Raw genomic sequence first — 19,962 nt, 5'->3', positions numbered from 1 at the left:
GGTTATCAGAGCTGTGTCTACTGCCGAGCATCTGTGCCATTATTACATGACCAAGACAAAATATCACAATCTGGAAATTCAATGATGGCAAGCAGAGATTTTGAAAACTGTGAGAAAATTGTATACATTTTCCCTATACAATGAATAAAATATATTTGCTGAATCAGAATGTTTACCTTTTTAAAGAGGTTGTATAAGATTAGTAAAACATGTCGGCTTTCTTCCAGAAATAGTGCCACACCTGTTCACAGGTTGTGTGTGGTATTGCAACTCAGTCTCATACACTTCCTTTGTTGGCAATTCCCACATCATTTAACCAAAGTATAAGAATGACCAAGGTTTTTATACTGTATCTAGCTTTATTCAAATATTTTTTTCTATAATTGCTAAAAATTTTGTTTGTTTTTTTTTTAAAATAAAAAATAAAAAAATGCAATAGTGTTTTTATTTTTTTGTCATTCCCTAAACAAGTTTCTTTTTTAAGCATGAGTTGACATGATATCATTGGGGAAGAAAAAAAAACAAAAACATCTGATTATACAGGATCCTTGTGGGATTTATTCTTTATCTTTTTCATGAGGAAACTTTTGATGATTCTTAAATAGGAAAAAATAAACTTAATGATGTTGTTACTTTATAAAGCAAATGACAGAAAACAACCCACTAAAATAAATTACATAAAATAGGTCAAAATAAGTTTCATCTTTCATAGGAATCAACAGGAAATTACTACAAAAAGAGATTCAATCGTTACAGGAAAGGCCGTAATAGGTCAGAAAAAGTTCTTTTCTTTTCTTTTTTTTTGAGGGGGCAATTACATCAATCTTAGAATTAGATGTTAAAGAAACCCTTTGGGCAAAACTGATACATTGGGGTAGATTTACTAATGGGTGTTGCTTTAGAAAGACTAAAGAATTGCATAAAATTTTGGCGCAAATTGGCGCAATTTGGTGCAATTTTGATGTTTCCACCTCACTTGACACTTTTTAAAAGTGTTCCAAAAATAAGGCATGGCTTAGCTGGAAAGGGCTTGGCTTGCTGGAAAAGGTGTGTGGTTTAAGAGGCGCCAATGTGTGCCGAATGCGTTCATTTTATAATTGAGGACAGGAAGGTGTAACCATAATCAGCCATTTTGAAGTGTAAGTTGAATCTTCTGGTCACCCAGCCACCCTCTTATATACAGGTTTACATATACAGTTTCTTGCTTTCTCCTCCATTTTCCCCATCTTCTTTCTCATGTCTGTTATTATGTTTATGATACAATCCTAGTTCTGCACCCTGCACCTACTTTTGTTTGTAGACAATCTGAAGGCACTCCTGCCCCGATAAAGGAAAGCCTACATGACAGCCCACATGAGCTAGCAATGTAAACTCGTCTACTCAGGGTTTTCACAGGGCCACTTGAACAATCACAATAGGTATGTGTTTTCTTCGTTTTTTGCAGCTCACTTTAAGCTTTACTTTGTAGACTGAGGGAGGATGAGAAGAGTCTTTTCTTTATGATTAGAGAGTGGGGTCAGCAGAGTCATCTCATTATGATTAGAGGGTGGGGTCAGCAAAGTAATGTCATTAATATTAGGGGGTGGGGTCACCAGTCATCTCATTATCAATAGAAGTTGGTTCAGCAGAGTCATCTCATTATGATTAGACAGTGGGGTCAGCAGAGTCATCTCATTAACGGGTGGGTCAGCAGAGTCATCCCATTATGATTAGAGGGCGGGGTCAGCAGAGTAATTTCATTAACATTTAAGGGTGGGTCAGCAGAGTATTCTCATTATCAATAGAGGGTGGCTCAGCATATCATTAGAGGGTGGATCAGCAGAGTCATCTCATTATTATCAGAGGATGATGTCAGCAGAGTCTTCTCATTATCGTTAGAAGGTGGGGTCAGCAGAGTTTTCTCATCATTAGAGGGTGGACTTGGCAGAGTCATCTCATCATTAAAGGGCAGCGGATTTAATGACAGATTACTGCTCTATTGTGCTGCTGGAGGTCTAGACAAGGCAGGATAGCAACACTATACACTTTTGTCCCTGATAGTGCTCTGTTTGCAGCTCCCCTGCCTCCCTATTGTCTCTGGGGGAGAAACTTTACTCCATTCTTTTCCTGGAGACTGTATTAGGCCCCATGTACACGAACGTGCTTTTGCGGCCGCAATTCCACCGGGAGAATTGCGACCCCATTCATTTCTATGGGCCCATGCACACGGCTGTGGTTTCCAGGGTCCGTGCATGGTCCAGTCTCATAGACATTAATGCACGCGGCCTCGCGGGTGACACTCCCCAGCCATCCGACCCGAAAATCACGGCCGAGCACATGGCTATGGTCGTGTGCATTAAGCCTTAGTCTTTTGACACTTTTCTGTCCATTAACTCCCATTTATTGCAGGTGCCATAAAGCACTCACACCCTGATGCACTGTTTGTACAAATAATACAGAAAGGGAGTGTTAAAAAAATAAATTCCAAAATTATACACATTATATGCATTTAGTTAAGGAAATTGAGATCCAATGATACAAATGGATTCATTGTATCTAATCTTGTTGATGTTTGAAGCATGCCATTCAAGGTGAAATACTCAGTGAGGACATTCATCTACATGAACTCGACTCCATGTACTCTTATATATAAGTCCTTCTCTATAACCACATGTCACCTTAAGGGAATTGGGGCTATATTTAGGTGGCAGGTGTTCCCATGCAATTGCACTAAAAAATAGCAGAATAGTAATTGCCCCATGGTTGAAACTGTAAGTATAGTCGTTTTTCGATACAATATCAGGGTGTAGATACATAAAGCAGAATAATGAAGGTGGCACGCTCCATTCACACTCACCATAGAGGGAAGTAGCTGTTTTCTGCTTTCTTTGTTTGAAGAAATCATTATTTTTTAGATTAATATGTTACTCCTAAGCAGCTGGCTTTTATAATTCTCTGCAGAGTAGAGGATCTAGGAAATGATCAATAGCTTTTCTTATCCGACATAGAAAAATTAGATGATAATAATATCTCTCCACTTTCTTTTCAGCACATGAACAGTTGTGAGATTGTAAAGCTTTGGAGTGGTGAAGAATACTCAAAATGTGTAAGCATTTTTGTAGACTGTTTATTTTCATCGGGTCATAAGTCAGATGTTTCATTTTCCTGCCTTGTAAGCACTGCCTCACAAAAGGGACTGTTTTTCTTAGCGGAGATCCAGCTTGGAGGACAATGAGAAAAAATATCCAAATTCACAGTCGTAGCTAGGCTGTCCTTTATCCGGGGCAAAGATTCAGTTTGCTGCCCTAGTCCTGAATCTAAATTTCCTAGCTTGTTGGGGCCCATAACATACGACTCTGGCAAAATAGCCCTCCTCGAGGGGGAAAAAAATTGTCTCCCTGGTGCCATATATCGGTGGCTACAATATAAGTCAATATCTGACTCTAAAGAGCCTTGAAACATGACCGTTATCAGCAAACCTAGAAATACCCATGTGTAGGCAGTTAGACAACTAGGACCAGAGATCAGCAAAATTCTCGAAATCTGTTTCGGGTCCAATTCGAATGAATCGGCTGGCCGATTGCCTGAATCGCAAGTTTTCCCGATTACCCTGAAATTTCAAGTCTGACTCTCTGATGTCATCCAGAACTCTATCCAACCCCTTTCAAGCTCTTTCATGCTAAGTCAGCATTAGTCATGTTTCACCCATCTAGTGCTCTAGCCTAAAAACCTCCTAGGCATTAACATGGTGGGCAAGGGAGATTCTGTTGACGTAAAAGCAGTAGGAAAAACCTACCTGTTTAGTGCACTAGCTCCCACATTTCTGCAGACTCCATTGTCCAATGTCTCACCAAGAGTAGAATCACTCCATCTTCTGTGCTTACCTGTCTCTCCCTTGATAGCATGGTGGATCTTTTCATCGTCAGTTTTTGACATATACATATATATATGCAGAAATCATACTGTGGGGAGAAGATTTCCATATGATGTACTTTGATACCATGATCTGATGTCATGAGATTATCCACCTTAGAAGCAAAAAAAAGTCACAATGCCAGTTTGGAACATTTAGTTACTGCCCTGGTATTAAAATTTGTTTTTAAATCTGAGGAATAAAGTATCTACAAATGGTGTTACAGAAACAACATGGGCATGGGACTAGTAGTCCACTGTTCTTGGTATCTTCAATTTGCTCTTGAATTGTCCCAAACCTTAGTGGGTTGAGCTTTTTTTTATATATAGGGCACTGGCAGAAAAAGCCAATCTCCAAAGGACTCATGTGCAGCCTAACTTCTTAATGCGTAGTCTGGACCTCCCCCTATAACAACAGTCTGGTTGTGTAGTCTGGACCTCCCTCTATAACCGCAGTCTGGTTGTGTAGTCTGGACCTCCCCCCCTATAACAGCAGTCTCGTTGTGTAGTCTGGACCTCCCTCCCTATAACAGCAGTCTGGTTGTGTAGTCTGGACCTCCCTCTATAACAACAGTTTGGCTATGTAGTCTGGAGTGTTCCCTATTACAGCAGTCCTGCTGTGCCATCTATAGCGCCCCCTATAACAGCAGTCTGGTTGTGTAGTCTGGAGCACGCCCTACAAAAGCAGACCATCTGTGTATTCTGGAGCGTTCCCTACAACAGCAGTCTGGCTGTGTATTCTGGAGCGTTCCCTATAACAGCAGTCTGGCTGTGTATTCTGGAGCGTTCCCTAAAACAGCAGTCTGGCTGTGTATTCTGGAGCGTTCCTTATAACAGCAGTCTGGCTGTGCATTCTGGAGCGTTCCTTATAACAGCAGTCTGGCTGTGTAGTCTGGACCTCCCCCAATAACCGCAGTCTGGCTGTGTACTCTGGAGTGCCCCCTATAACAGTAGCCTGGCTGTGTAGTCTGAACCTTCCCCTATAGCAGTAGCCTGGCTGTGTAGTCTGAACCTTCCCCTATAATAGAAGTCTGGCTGTGTAGTCTTGATGTCCACCTATAATAGCAATCTGGCTGTGTAGTCTGACTTGACTCTTGCTCATAAAATTAATCGAAAGTGTCTTTTGTCTTCTTTTGTGACAGATATAAAAATGACATATAGTAAAGTTTTATGATTTAATGGGACAAATAATTGCAGACCATTAACAACAATTACAGAAATGGGAGAAGGAAAAGATAATGGTCTCAATGGCCAAAAGTAATTGAGGACCCCGGATGTTCCATTAACATTGTACATATGGTCAATCGTTCCCATTAACAGTATGAGATAAACATCGTGTGTAACAGTGGCGTAGTCACAAGTAGTGTAGAGCAGTGATTCTCAACCCTCATAAGCCAAGTAGCCCTACTCTAAATTACATGGAAATTCCTCCATGGCTATGATCATATACAGTGCTCCCTACTACAAAAAACACAGCACCGCCCGAGTACCCCCTAGAGACATGGCCTGTACCACCGTAAGTATGTGTACAACAGAGAGAGGACCTATTGTGTAGAGGCAAAGTTGCAAACTTGTATCAAACATATAAATGTGTTAAGCATTTTCCCCGCACTGAAATACAGGACACACCATATAATGACAACCGGAGTGCCCCATAAGGGCACATTCAGACGTGGCAGAATTCCTGTTTTATTCCGATGTGGATTGTCCGCAGTGGAATTCTGCAGCAGCCGTTTTTTACATTTGTTTCTATACATTTTTAGGAAACTTAGTTCAGACGTTGCGGAAAATAACTCTGCAGAAATGAGGCTGCGGTGCAGAATTTTCCCTCCGCAGCAGCTCATGACGTTGCGGAGAAGAAGTGGAATTTCACTGCGGATTTCAGCCTTTGCATCGCAAAGGCTGAAATCTGCAGCAAGTCGGCTGTGATATCTGCAATGTCTGAATTACCTGTGAAAAATATGCAAATGTTGCTGCAAATTCGCAACGAATCTGCAGCAACATTTTCAGCTGAAAAATTCTACCACGTCTGAACATGGCCTAACAGTACCAGAGTGTCTCAATGACATTGAAGTGCCTCGATGAAGGGCATCCACAAGTGTGCCCCTATGAAAAGTGCCACTGTGAATAGTGATGGCTGAAGTGCTCCCACAAATAGTGCCAGAGTCTCATCATGAATAGTCTCAGCAAGAGTACCCTAATGACTAGTGTCCACCAGAGTGCCTCCATGAATAGTGTCAGCCCGAGAACAGTGTCAAAATATCCTTCTAAATAGTGACACCCGGAGTGCCTCCATGAATAGTGTCCACCAGAATGCTCCTCTAATCAGTGCCAGATAACGTCTTCACCTACAGTACCAGCCAGAGTGCCCCCATGAATAGTGCCAGACAGAATGTCCTGATTAACAATGCCAGGCAGAGAGCCATCATGAATAGTGCCAGTATGTTTAATTAACAAAAGAAAAACACTCTCACCTTCTCCTCTCTTCAGTGTTTCCATTGGCCAGTGCCTGCTTATATGTCACTTCCTCTCCCGGTGCTGATCTCTATCTACCAAGGAAGAGGATGTGGTGGTGGTGGTCAGTGATTGGCTGCTTGTCTCAGACAGGCTCCTCCTGACACCTGCTCTGTGCAGAGGCTGCAGTGATACCCAGACCCTGGTACCAGAGGAAGCCCCTCTGCCACATCAGAGAACTGCAGTAGTAGCAGCACAGAGGAGTGATGGGTTCATGGTTATTGCACTATAGAGCTCGCTTACTATACTCGTACTTGCTTTGCATTTATTACATATAGATCCTATGCAGCGGGAAGTCATTGCATGTGGTGATTTATGACCATCTGCACAGTATTTGCATCGGCCGGGATATTTCAGCATGTTGTGGAAGAACATTCTACTGCGGCTCTAAGTCTACCACAGATATCTATAGTTTCTGTTCCATATTTAAAGTGATTTCCTAAGAGAACATACAGCTCACACCCTTATAGATATAGATATATAGATATATATATATATATATATATATATATATATATACATATATATATAAATGTTATGTGTGTATTACATGACCAGGGGAGCGGCTGTCAGATGACAGAGGATCACTGTTCACTTTGATCATGCAGATCAGTTGGCTGTGGGAAGTTTTCCTTCCTGGTTAATGATTTCCGAATTATGCGTCTGAAACAGCGACTATTCTTTTCAGGTACCAATAGAAGAGACATGAGGGGGAGGGGAGCATTAAGAGGCATGGGCCCTGTATACTGTCTCAAACAATAAAACATTACATTACAGTATATTGGATTACCATACTGGCCTTAGTAACCTCAGGTGTGAGCAGTCATAATAAATGGTAAAGAAAGTTTGGCTACATTAAAGTGGTATTCTAATCACAGACATTATGGCAAATCCACAGAATATGCCATGAATGCCTGGTAGGTGCGGGCCCCAAAAATGGAACGCTTACTTAGCTTGAGAGGGAGAGAGAGAATGTGATAGACAGACAGACAGACAGACAGACAGATAGATAGATAGATATGAGATAGATAGATATGAGATAGATAGATAGATAGATAGATAGATAGATAGATAGATAGATAGATAGATAGATAGATAGATAGATAGATAGATAGATAGATAGATAGATAGATAAGATTCTGCCCTGGGTGATTTTAATTAGTTTAATGCTGGTTCCTACCATCCCCAGGTATATATGTAGGCTTAGTCCCAGTTCTAGGTGTATGAGCAGCATAGGTTCCCACCTCATAGAGGTCGCCTTGTCGTGGCAGCTGGGCTCACATAATTTGATCAAAATGTGCGTTAAGAACCTCCCTATTGTAAGTAGATTCAACAGCAATGCAAATTTATTTATTTATAGTGTTTAGGTGGCATTGGTGTTCGCAGTGTGTGGTCGCCATTTTCTTTGTCTGCTGTAGATAGATAGATAGATAGATAGATAGATAGATAGATAGATAGATAGATAGATAGATAGATAGATAGATATATAGATAGATATTAGATAGATAGATAGATAGATAGATAGATAGATAGATAGATAGATAGATAGATAGATAGATAGATAGATAGATAGATAGATAGATATTAGATAGATAGATAGATAGATAGATAGATAGATAGATAGATAGATAGATAGATAGATAGATAGATAGATAGATAGATAGATATTAGATAGATAGATAGATAGATACAGATGTAGCCATCTTTATCTTGACTTTTAACGCATTAAATACAGTGTCAAGATCTTTTATCTTTACTTTTTCAATGGCTTTTGTTGTGGGTAGATACGAGAGAGATGGGTTGATATGAGAGAGAGAGATAAAAATGGAAATATGTGGAGAAGGAGATCTTAATTTTCATGATGCGACTGTAATTACACAGTATATAAAATAAAACATTGAAAACCAAAACAGTAACCTGCAGTAATATCCCCCCTAAGGACGGCTTATTAGCAGTGATTAATGCCCCCTCACTGCAGGCCCCTCGCTGAACACTTTGTATTAATCACCTGGTAATGCCCTGCTGCTCGGGGACTATATTTTAATTACACCAACAATACGAGCTGATTTCTGGTGATAAACTATGGACCTGATGCCCCTCTGACCTTTGCGTTGTTAGACGTGGCTGAAGTGCATTGATTGTGGTTTCTTGCTGGTCATTTTAGAAGCTAAAGGTTTAATGAAGACGATATCACACATTGTGGAGTTCACCGAATCTGACACTGCAGCAAATGTGCAGGGTGGGAGCTCAAACTCTGCCCAAATCTATGTTCTCATCTAATGTAAAAATAGTAAAGTCAGGATCCATCTGAAATGCGCTTTCTAAATAGTAAACGTAAAATGTTAAACGCAGTAAAAAAAAAAATCTTATGTTGCTAAATGGAAACTGTCAACATGCTGATGTTGACAGATCTTGTATACTTGTGTTTTGTTTTTTTTAAAGCACTTTAAGTGTATTCTAGTGTAATGTTGTGAATTGACTATAGGACTGGTCAACTCATTAACAGCTCAGTACCCCTTGCACCACAATTTAAACACAAAGGACAATTCATATGGTAGTGTTGATGAGATGGGCTGTACAAATAGCCATAGTAAGATAAGAAAGGGACAAAATGCATGCTTGCTGATGGTTTCCATGGGACAATACTTTTTTTCTAAGCTAAAAAGCAGCTTCTGGTTTTGTTTTTGGTGCAGTTGCATACATAAAAGACAGGCTGTTTGACACCACCACTCTTCTAAGCACCCGCAACAGGACGTTCTGGTGCCCGTATTACAATGTTCATGACTTCATTACATTTTCCACTTACTTGTTTGCTAACATTGCAGCACCTGTGGAGACCACAACCATGTGCAATTTCTTAACATCCGTTAAATTAGAGATAAGGTCAACCTGGAATGGGATCCCACTTTTCAGGGGTCTCATAGCCTCTGCATAGGCTGCCTGTATGGTACTGCCCTTGGTGTGGTGCAGAGGTGCCAGTGCATAGCTTCCTAAGTGACTACTTCAGATTTTAAGTTTATATATAACACAGAAGTCTATCAATGGTGCAACTTCTTGTTTTCATGCTATACATCCAGATCCCATATTTTACAAGTTTGCAAATATTTACTTTTATATTTTCTTCAAGAGCGTTTGTCTTCTCGCATACAATGCTGATTTAAATCGAACGATAGAGAGAGATATATGTAGAGATGTAGAGAGAGAGAGAGAGATATGTAGAGATGTAGAGAGAGAGATATGTAGAGATGTAGAGAGAGAGATATATATGTAGAGATGTAGAGAGAGAGAGATATATGTAGAGATGTAGAGAGAGAGAGATAGATATATGTAGAGATGTAGAGAGAGAGAGAGATGTAGAGAGAGAGAGAGAGATGTAGAGAGAGAGAGAGAGAGATATATATGTAGAGATGTAGAGAGAGAGATATATGTATAGAGAGAGAGAGAGAGATGTAGAGAGAGAGAGAGAGATATGTAGAGATGTAGAGAGAGAGAGAGATATGTAGAGATGTAGAGAGAGAGAGAGAGAGAGAGATGTAGAGATGTAGAGAGAGAGAGATATGTAGAGATGTAGAGAGAGAGAGATATGTAGAGATGTAGAGAGAGAGAGAGAGATGTAGAGATGTAGAGAGAGAGAGATATGTAGAGATGTAGAGAGAGAGAGATATGTAGAGATGTAGAGAGAGAGAGAGAGAGATATGTAGAGATGTAGAGAGAGAGATATGTAGAGATGTAGAGAGAGAGAGAGAGATATGTAGAGATGTAGAGAGAGGGAGAGAGAGAGATGTAGAGAGAGAGAGATATGTAGAGATGTAGAGAGAGAGAGAGAGAGAGAGATATGTAGAGATGTAGAGAGAGAGATATATATATGTAGAGATGTAGAGAGAGAGAGAGATATATGTAGAGATGTAGAGAGAGAGAGAGAGATATGTAGAGATGTAGAGAGAGAGAGATATATATGTAGAGATGTAGAGAGAGAGAGATATATGTAGAGATGTAGAGAGGTAGAGAGGTAGAGAGGTAGAGAGAGAGAGGTAGAGAGAGAGAGAGAGATAGATACTTTTTTTTCTTATAAATGTTTCTTCTTTTCATTCTTGCTTTCAACATATTTCAATGTAGTTCACGTACGTCATTTCTTTGCTTTCATTATTTCACGATGGAGACGCCTTCACATTTTTAAATTCAACGTTATGTATTTTATTTTTATATACAATTCACCTTTTTTTTTTTTCTCGTCCAGAAATAAAATATCTAAATGCATACAGACTTCAATGTTGTATATGTTTAGCTTTCAACAATACTTAGCAGAATAAATGCTTTATACATAATTATGTCCTCTCGTATTAATGAAGTTTACAGCTAAGTCGATAAACATGGAATCCTCAAGTCCTTTGATTGTATTTAACCAATAACAAGCGGAGACATTTACTAGTTATATTAATAAGCTGCTCAAGTAACACGGGTTAAACTATATACAATACAAACCATTCATACAAATGGAGACTAGGATACTTAAGTATACAATATACTATAAGAAAGATTTCAACCATTCACAACTTACACAAGTTCAGGTCAAAATTTCTCAGCTTGGCCTCTGATATTCGGGAAGAGGAACATGACACATCCCAGTATGACCCAGTTTAACGTGTAAATTGTAAATGGATTTCCATCTTTATTCATGATGGGCTCCAATTGACTCCATTCCCCATCATCAATGTGCCTTTTTGTGTTATGTTCGATAGGTCGCTAATAAAGATTCATCCTGACGGCGCTCACCTAAGCATTTGTTTGTCGAGACAGTGTCTTTGATTGTTAAATTATTATAGCTCCAGGATCTAGTATTACCAATACTTCTTGGGATAAAGTTGTAAGGGGGCGCAATTTCCATACTTATAGGTGTCAATGATGACTTCAGTATGGCTAATCCTTTTTGGTTCCATGTAAATGGTTATGTTTTTGACACTTACAATGTGTGGGTGTGTGTGTTTGTGTTCCCATTATATCCAGTAACTTACACATAGTAAATGGAATATGGAGCGATTGGGGGCGGTCAATTGCATCGGATAAATTTCCAATATAAAAGTTTTTTTTTTTTGCTTTTGTCGTTTTTGATCATTTGTTATGTAGACACATTCCAGGCAATTGATGGGACTTTCTTGGATACGGTTCCAGCCCAGTCACCTTTTGTTTTCCTTAGAGGTAAGTCTTGCATACATGTTATGGTCAACCAGACGGGAAGTATGGCGTGTCACTGTGATAGTTGTAATCGGGACACACCTTTTGTACTAGTTTATAATCTGTACTATAAAATGATATATAAATACAGATCACTTTGAAGGGCTTGGAGCATAACCAAGATACATGACTTTGGGTCTGCTCCTGGTAGCATGTTTTTGAAGGGTCATAGTTGCAAAGAGTGTTCTTGGTAGCCTTGTCGACCTTTTCGTATTCGATACGACAATTGAAGGACTTGGAATCTTTAGCGTCAATCATTGTTTGCTGAGCCAAGTCAAATTCCACTATTTTGGTTGGAGGAACTAAGCTCACAGACACATTTCCTTGACCGGTAGAGTTGTGTCGAAAGTAGACACTGAAGGTTCCATTGCCATGATCCACAATTTTCCCTGTTATCAACAAATTTAACTTTACAGTTTTGATGTTGGAATGGAAATCCCCCCAGCCAAACATCTTCTTAAACTTCCCCGTCTTTACGATTGGCCTTCTTTTGGACCTGGAACGAGGCCCTTGTAGATCTGTCGTGTTCCTCAGCCATTCCCAGAGTTCTTGTTCTGTGTACGGTTCTGGAGTATCATATCTCATATCCAAGGAAGTTTGGTTTTCTTTACCACGAAAAGTCTGTGAAAGGAGTCGACTGATAGACAAGTCTTTGTTACTTTCTGTCCATATATGCTTAAGTGTGGATATGGAGCCTCCTGATTTTAAACTTCCAAGTTTCCCACCACCTGTTATATTTGTACATATCACCTGAAGAGAGAAAAATGAAAAATGTAATACCAGATATTATGACATTATGCAACTAATACAAATCTGCACCTTAAAATAACACCATTCTCAACATTCTTAAATAAACCAAGTATCAATCTTTTACGAATATCTTAATATTGGAGATTCGATATCTAGAATGACCCCTGATGATCAAGAATTGACTGCCATTAAAGATGATGGTTTAGTATGGCTCCCAGATCGCTGTATGCATTGCTATCGGGGCAAGCCTTAGGTCACACAGGGCTCATCAGCTGCCTCTGCTGAAGGTGCCGCCACAGACGACCTGGCACCCGAAGCTTGTTACCACCACCAATCTTAAAATTAATTGTAGAGCAGTATTATTTAGGCATTGTCTACCTACATCAATCTGTGATTGGTGTAGGTCCAACCCTTGGGAATAAAGTGGACCCTTCCGCTTTTATCAGACACAGCACCACCTTTGGAGGTACTTGGTCTGGTACTGAAGCTCAGTCCTATTGACTTGAATGGGGCTTAGCTGCTTTACTAGATACAGATCATGGTGGCGCTGACCAAAGCTGAAGGGACCCTTTTGTTCTTGTGAGCGGTGGGGGTTCCCAGTGGTTGTATCCAAACAGATGACATATTGATGACCGGTCCTAGCAATAGGCCATCATCGATCATGAGGACAAACATCGCTTTGGCTTTTACCAGGCACAGCCCAACCTTTGGAGGTATTAGGGCTAGTAATGGAGCTCAATTCTATTTACTTAAATGGGGCTTCGCTACAATACCAATCATGGTGGCGCTGTGTCTGGTCAAAGCTGAAGGGACCCCTTTGTTTTTGGGAGCGATGAGGGGTCCCAGTGGTTGTATCCACACAGATGAAATATTGATGGCCTGTCCTAGCAAAAGACAAACATCCCTTTGGACCACCGTTGGGTGTACTAGGTCTGGTACCAGACACTGTACAGACACAATGGTGGCACTTTGTCTGGTCAAAGTCGAAGGTCAGCGTCCCAGTGGTCGGACCCAAACAGGTGACATATTGGTGGCCTGTCCTAGCAACAGTCCATGACTTAATATTTGTACAGAACCAGGCAGGTCTCCTTTAATGTTACGAGATTGTTCCGTGGATATCCTCCCGCAGCTGAATCGGCTTTCATAGAAAACTCTGCCATTCTTCTAAAAAAATGAACATTTCTTAGATGAACTGAAAATCAAATAATGTAAGAATCTATTATGAGTCTGACAGACCTATATTTTAAGAAGCTGCCAGCCAACGTTGAAGGAATTGCTGTGTCTTCAGAGCATTGGGACCACTTTGATGCACTGTGCATAAAAAGAGCTTTACTTCCCAGACTCCTTCTTGGTGTCTTATCCTTTATGAAGGGATTTGAAAAGTAATCTCTTATAATGGGACTTAATGCAATACAAATGTAAGAAAAATCTGGCAGCTCTGAGGATGGGAATGGTGTGCGGTACAAATGAACAATTTGGATGAGGAGAGTCGAGATATCTAAGACATGAGTAAAATAAAGAGCGGACACCGGTAATCACCGCTAATAATAACATTAATTAAGACTGCCTCTCATTAGTTTGTATATTCTTAGCAAGTAAGAGGGGGATCTAGATGATTTACATGAGGATGATGCCAGGACAATTTCCACATTCATTCAAATATTTTGGCTGCCTGAAAATGAGAATAAAATTATGTTCCCCCCTTGAACTTTCTCAACCATTTCCCCCTGCCCCCAAAGACATCTGTGCCTGTTTGATGAAAAAGAGAGACAGAGAGAGCGAGCGAGAGTGCGATAGACTTATTACTGGAGAGGATGTGGCTAGACAATAAAGTATTACATACGGACCACTCAAATAATTGGTTGTTTCACAACGTAATACACAGGGCTGGATCCACCAGATCGAAAGAAGACACTCTTAGTCACCAACTCTGTTCTCAGTAACTCCACCAGCAGAATAGTGAGTGCAGCTCTGGAGTATAATACAGGATGTAACTCAGGATCAGTACAGGATTAGTAATGTCATGTATGTACACAGTGACTACACCAGCAGAATAGTGAGTGCAGCTCTGGAGTATTATACAAGATGTAACTCAGGATCAGTACAGGATAAGTAATGTAATGTATGTACACAGTGACTCCACCAGCAGAATAGTGAGTGCAGCTCTGGAGTATAATACAGGATGTGTCTCAGGATCAGTACAGGATAAGTAATGTATGTACACAGTGACTCCACCAGCAGAATAGTGAGTGCAGCTATGGAGTATAATACAGGATGTAACTCAGGATCAGTACAGGATAAGTAATGTAATGTATGTACACCGTGACTCCACCAGCAGAATAGTGAGTGCAGCTCTGGAGTATAATACAGGATGTAACTCAGGATCAGTAATGTTATGTATGTACACAGTGACTCCACAGGCAGAATAGTGAGTGCAGCTCTGGAGTGACGCCCACCAACTATTGAGGTCCAGCTCTGGAGTATAACACAGGCTTTAACTCAGGATCAGTACAAGATAAGTCATGCCATGTATTTACAAAGTGACTATATATAGAATAATCTACAGAAAAATGTAAACATGCATTGTCCATCTATTTATCTATCTTTCTATATATCTTCAATCTAAAAAAAAGAATTCCCATGGATTTAGAACTATGAAACTTTTTTGATTTTTCCTAAGCAACACCACATCAAATTATTGGATACTCTTATCATCTCCAGTGCCATTTATCAATTTCCTGAGTCAGATGAAAAATGACTTTTCAGAAATGCCATATCCCTGGCTGTGTGCTCTACCTGAGTACAATTCATCAATGCTTCATTGGAAATAAGAAATCTATTTTGGAACATGGCGGATTGATGTACGAGCCCGGCCCGTCTCATTGCAGCACTTTACTCTTCATGTCCAACTATTCAAATGGCTTCAGTCAATTCTCAGGCCACTGTTCACTTCATTAGGTTCTATAAGTATCAGTCTGTCTGTGAAGATAACTCGTATGGTGGACAGGACACTTAATGCAACTACCGGGAGGATTTGGTTAAGTCTATTTATCCTTCTTAGAATTACAATTTAAGACATGGTAAAAATATCCTCACTTAAAGAAATCTGGATAGGTGATATACTCAGTTTAATAGGATTGTGATAATTGTAAAGGGTGTGTATACTTTAGCAACCAATCTTTGTATTGTTCCAATGGATTCAAAATAAAAAAAATGTAGCAACTTTGCAAAAAGTCTTAAAGATTTTCTACTATTTGTGTATACAGCTCCATTGCAGATCTATGTGTCTCCATGATCACAGACTACAAACACACCCCGTGTGTAGTCAGGTCTCACAAGGTGGACGTATCTTTTAAAAACATTATAAAAATAGAAATCTAGAAATATTGTCCATTCAGCTTTATCCTAAATGAATTTTCAGGTTTAGAAAACGAATCTTTAAATATTCTATTACAGAATTCTGAGATAGAAAGGGTCTCCTGTTCGGGACCTCATCTATTAGCCAAAGTGGACACTACATGGACAACTCATGGATTTAATATAAGGGAACGTACATTCTGATTTGTTGATAAAGTACCAGATCACAGGGGCAGGTAGTGTTGTCATGGGGATATCGCAGACAAGCTCTTGTCAATGGAGGTCTATCTAAAATATTGAAACATTTGGACATATTAAAATAACATTCAAGGGGCTTTGGTCAATTATGTTAGAATATCAAGGGTGCACACCATTGGCTAGGGAAAAAAAAAGGTGAAAGTTTTGCCATGTTAGAGAAAAGCCCCTTCTTTTTAGGCAATGATGGGGGTTCCACAGACCCCCCCCCCCCCACTCACATGTTTTTTAGTCATAGACCCACTTGTATTGATCACTGAACTGTGACTTATGTCAACACTATATCAAACCAGCTTAGTTATCAAATTTTAAGTCTCCCCATGCCGCCGTATGGTAGCATTTGTAGACAGATTCACCATTAAATGGTTGTCCCAATAGCACAACCTCTGTTCATACTGAATTCCTTATTGTGGCATATGGAGGTCATCTCTGCAGCCCCCTTATTAGCTAAAGATGAGAGCCCCTTATATGGGACTTGGCAGGGCCATATACCACATAGGTTACACCAGCCGGTCCTGCAAAATTTTGAAAGGGGGTTGTCCATTGCAGACAATTCCTTCAAGAAATTTGAAAAGGCTTAGTGACCACCCCTTTAATATGTGAAATTTCAGCAATTAAAAAAAAAAAAAAAACAGCCATAGAATTTTGAACAACTTAATTCGATTCAAGGTAGTTTGTTTTTTATTTAAAGGTACATAGTCTTTTATATCTTCTAAGTAAAAACTTTCAAACATCTAAATATACTGTAGCGGTTCAAACCTATTTTCAGAGTATAATATATGACCTTTAACGACTCCCTTCACTGATTTAGCCAATGGCGTCACAAAGGCGGGAAAGTAAGAGATATCAGACATCAAAGGATTTAGACTTCTTGTACCAATATATTCCACCCTGGCAATGAACATTTGATGCAAATAGGAGACAGGTAACCCTCCAGCAGCGACATAAGAACAACGCTCCCTGTCTAATCATGCAAAGCCCACCGGTGAGTACTCTGCTTAATATATATTCATTTCTTACTATTTTTGTGGGGTCTAAATGCACATTGACGGCTTTACATATTTTTCGCTAAGATTACACTAAATATTGCAAAGCGCCCGCTACCAAATCTGAAAACCCCGGAAGTGAACTTTATTAAAATTTGCATTATGTTATTACAGACAGAGTGTCGAACAGGCATCAGGATATCCATGGACACCTTCAAGGTATCAACAGTTTACATTTTTGTATTAGGAAACCAGCAGCATAAATGATTTAGAACATTTTCCTAATATATTTGATGTGTCCTGTGCCCATTTCTTTATCACAGAGCTATGATCCTCTATTCCAACACACACATACCTATAGAAATCTTTGCCTATTTCCACCAATATGGGGCGATCTTTATACTGCTGTATATGGCTCCTATTGAACTAAATATGGCTAGAATACAGATAGGCCACCTAGTGGTGGCAACAGGCAGTTGAGATTTTAACAAGTATGTGCATTCTGTTCCACGACATTATTAAGTTTATTAAAATTATTTTAATTTAATTTACACAGGCCGATTATTGTAGTAAATGCTCTCTATAGTTTACCTGGTGCATTTATGGGCGGCATGGGCCCTCTCATGCCCAGTGGCGTCGCTAGTACCAGAGAGGGATGCGGTGCTAGCGATAGCCACCCTCTCTTGCAGTAATTGTACCTGCGTCTATAGCACGCAGGTACAAATACATGCATTAGTGCTGAATGGCCGGGCACGTTCCGTGTCCGACCATTCAGCGCCTTACAATGACACGGATTGACGGGGAAAAATGCCTTGCCCCGCTAATCAGCGCCTTTCAACGACGCTAGTGGAGCGATGACATCATTGCGCCGCTTCTGTGGTTGAAAGGCGCTGATTGACGGGGCAGCTCATTCTGCCCTGCCAATCAGCACCTTTCAACGACATGCCGCTTGCGTCATTCAGCTCCAGCAGACCTGCTCAGAAGAGAGCGGATCTGCATTGCTACCGGACGGCGCGGAACGGGATCATATGAGTATGTAAAGTTTTTTTAGTTTTTTTTCTACTAAAACTGTGAGTGGCATTATCTATAGTGGGGACTCTATCTACATGGGTTGTCTATATGCGGGGATGTGGAGCACTATATACAGGGGGAGCTATATGTAGGGCCCTATCTACAGGCTATATGTGGGACACTATATACAGGGGTGGGATACATGTGGAGCACTATCTATAGGGGGAGCTATTTGTAGGGCACTATCTGTAGGGGTGGGCTATATGTGGGACACTAGATACAAGAGTGGGTTACTTGTGGGGCACTATCTACAGGGGGCTATATGTAGGCCACTGTCTACAGGGGTGGGCTATATGTGGGACACTATCTACAGAGGTGGGCTATACATGGACCACTATCTATTGGGGAAGCTATATGCGGGGCAGCACAGTGGCTCAGTGGTTAGTACTATTGCCTTGCAGCTCTGGAGGCCATATGTGGGCACTGTCTACAGAGGCTCTATGGGGGTCACTATCTACAGGGGGGGCTATGAGGGCACTATCTACAGGGGGCACAGTGTGTGTGTGTTTTGGACACAGTGTATGGTACTATTATAAACAGGGACACAGTGTACGGCGCTATTATAGTTAGAGGTGCAGTGTATGGCGCTATTATATTTAGAGGTGTTGAGAATTTCATCTTCGTTTATAGGGGCAGACATTTTTTAAAAGTGAGAAGCTAAAGACCTCTGAGCAGAAAACTGCAGAAATGGGTCGTGGCCGGGAGAAGTCATCATATAGGTCTGGACCGGAGGGAGAAGAAAAGAGAAAAATAACTACATTAAGTGATACTCACTGGTGACGTCTCAGACTCTTAATGTTAATTCTGCCTCTAATCAGCACTGTAGTCACTGTATGATCTTCAGCGAGATGATGGGTTGTATGATATGATTTTATTTTTTTTGTGAAACAGCATCTCCCAGCATATCCTTACCATTGTTCGTGCCATGCTGGGCGCTGTAGCCTTACGCCGTACAAAGCTATACGGCAGGTGTTGCACTAAATTGAGTTCTGGGGATGTATGTATGTATGTATGTATGTACTGAGCTTGGTTCTGGGGAGGTATATATGTAATGAGCTTGGATCTGGGGCTGTATTTATGTACTGAGCTTGGTTCTGGGGCTGCATTTATGTACTGATCTTGGTTCTGGCATTGTATATATGTACTGAGCTTGGATCTGGCACAGTATAAATGTACGGAGGTTGATTCTGGTGCTGTATATATGCCAGAGCTTGGTTCTGGTGCTGTATATATGTATAAGCTTGGCTCTTGTGCCGTATATATGTATGATCTTGGTTCTAGTGCTGTATTTATGTACTGAGCTTGGTTGTGGTATTGTATATATGTCAGAGCTTTGCTCTAGCGCTGTATTTATGTACTGATCTTGGTTGTGGTGCTGTATATATGTATGAGCTTGGCTCTCGTGCCGTATATATGTATGAGCTTGGTTCTAGTGCTGTATTTATGTAATGAGCTTTGTTCTGGTGCTGTATAAATATATACAGCACCAGAACAAAGCTCATTACATAAATACAGCACTAGAACAAAGCTCATACATATATACGGCACGAGAGCCAAGCTCATACATATAAACAGCACCAGTACAAAGCTCTGTACATATATACAGCACCAGAACAAAGCTCATACATGTACGGAGATTTGTTCTGTTGCTGTTTATATGTATGAGCTTGGCTCTCGTGTCGTATATATGCTTGAGCTTGGTTCTAGTGCTGTATTTATGTAATGAGCTTTGTTCTGGTGCTGTATATATGTACTGAGTTTTGTTCTGGTGCTGTGTATATGTATTGAGCTTGGTTCTAGAGCTGTATTTATGTACTGAGCTTGGTTCTGCTGCTGTATAAATGTATGAGCTCTGTTCTGGTGCTGTATATATGTACTGAACTTGGTTCTGGTGCTGTATATATGT

General features: G+C 40.3%; 1 protein-coding gene across 1 annotated transcript in view; it reads right to left on the bottom strand.

Moving 5' to 3' along the window:
* Window positions 1-10,575: 10,575 nt before the first annotated feature.
* Window positions 10,576-19,962, bottom strand: part of NXPH1 (neurexophilin 1) — a 297,091-nt gene continuing 287,704 nt past the window's right edge. The window contains 1 exon segment of the mRNA XM_075827757.1: window positions 10,576-12,387. Coding sequence (XP_075683872.1) covers window positions 11,626-12,387 — 762 coding nt within the window. The 3' untranslated portion in view covers window positions 10,576-11,625.

The sequence above is a fragment of the Rhinoderma darwinii genome, chromosome 5 (genome assembly GCF_050947455.1).
Source record: "Rhinoderma darwinii isolate aRhiDar2 chromosome 5, aRhiDar2.hap1, whole genome shotgun sequence".
Taxonomy (NCBI): Eukaryota; Metazoa; Chordata; class Amphibia; order Anura; family Rhinodermatidae; genus Rhinoderma; species Rhinoderma darwinii.
The sequence above is the reverse complement of the archived record's forward strand: the minus strand, read 5'-3'. Positions and strand labels throughout refer to the sequence as shown.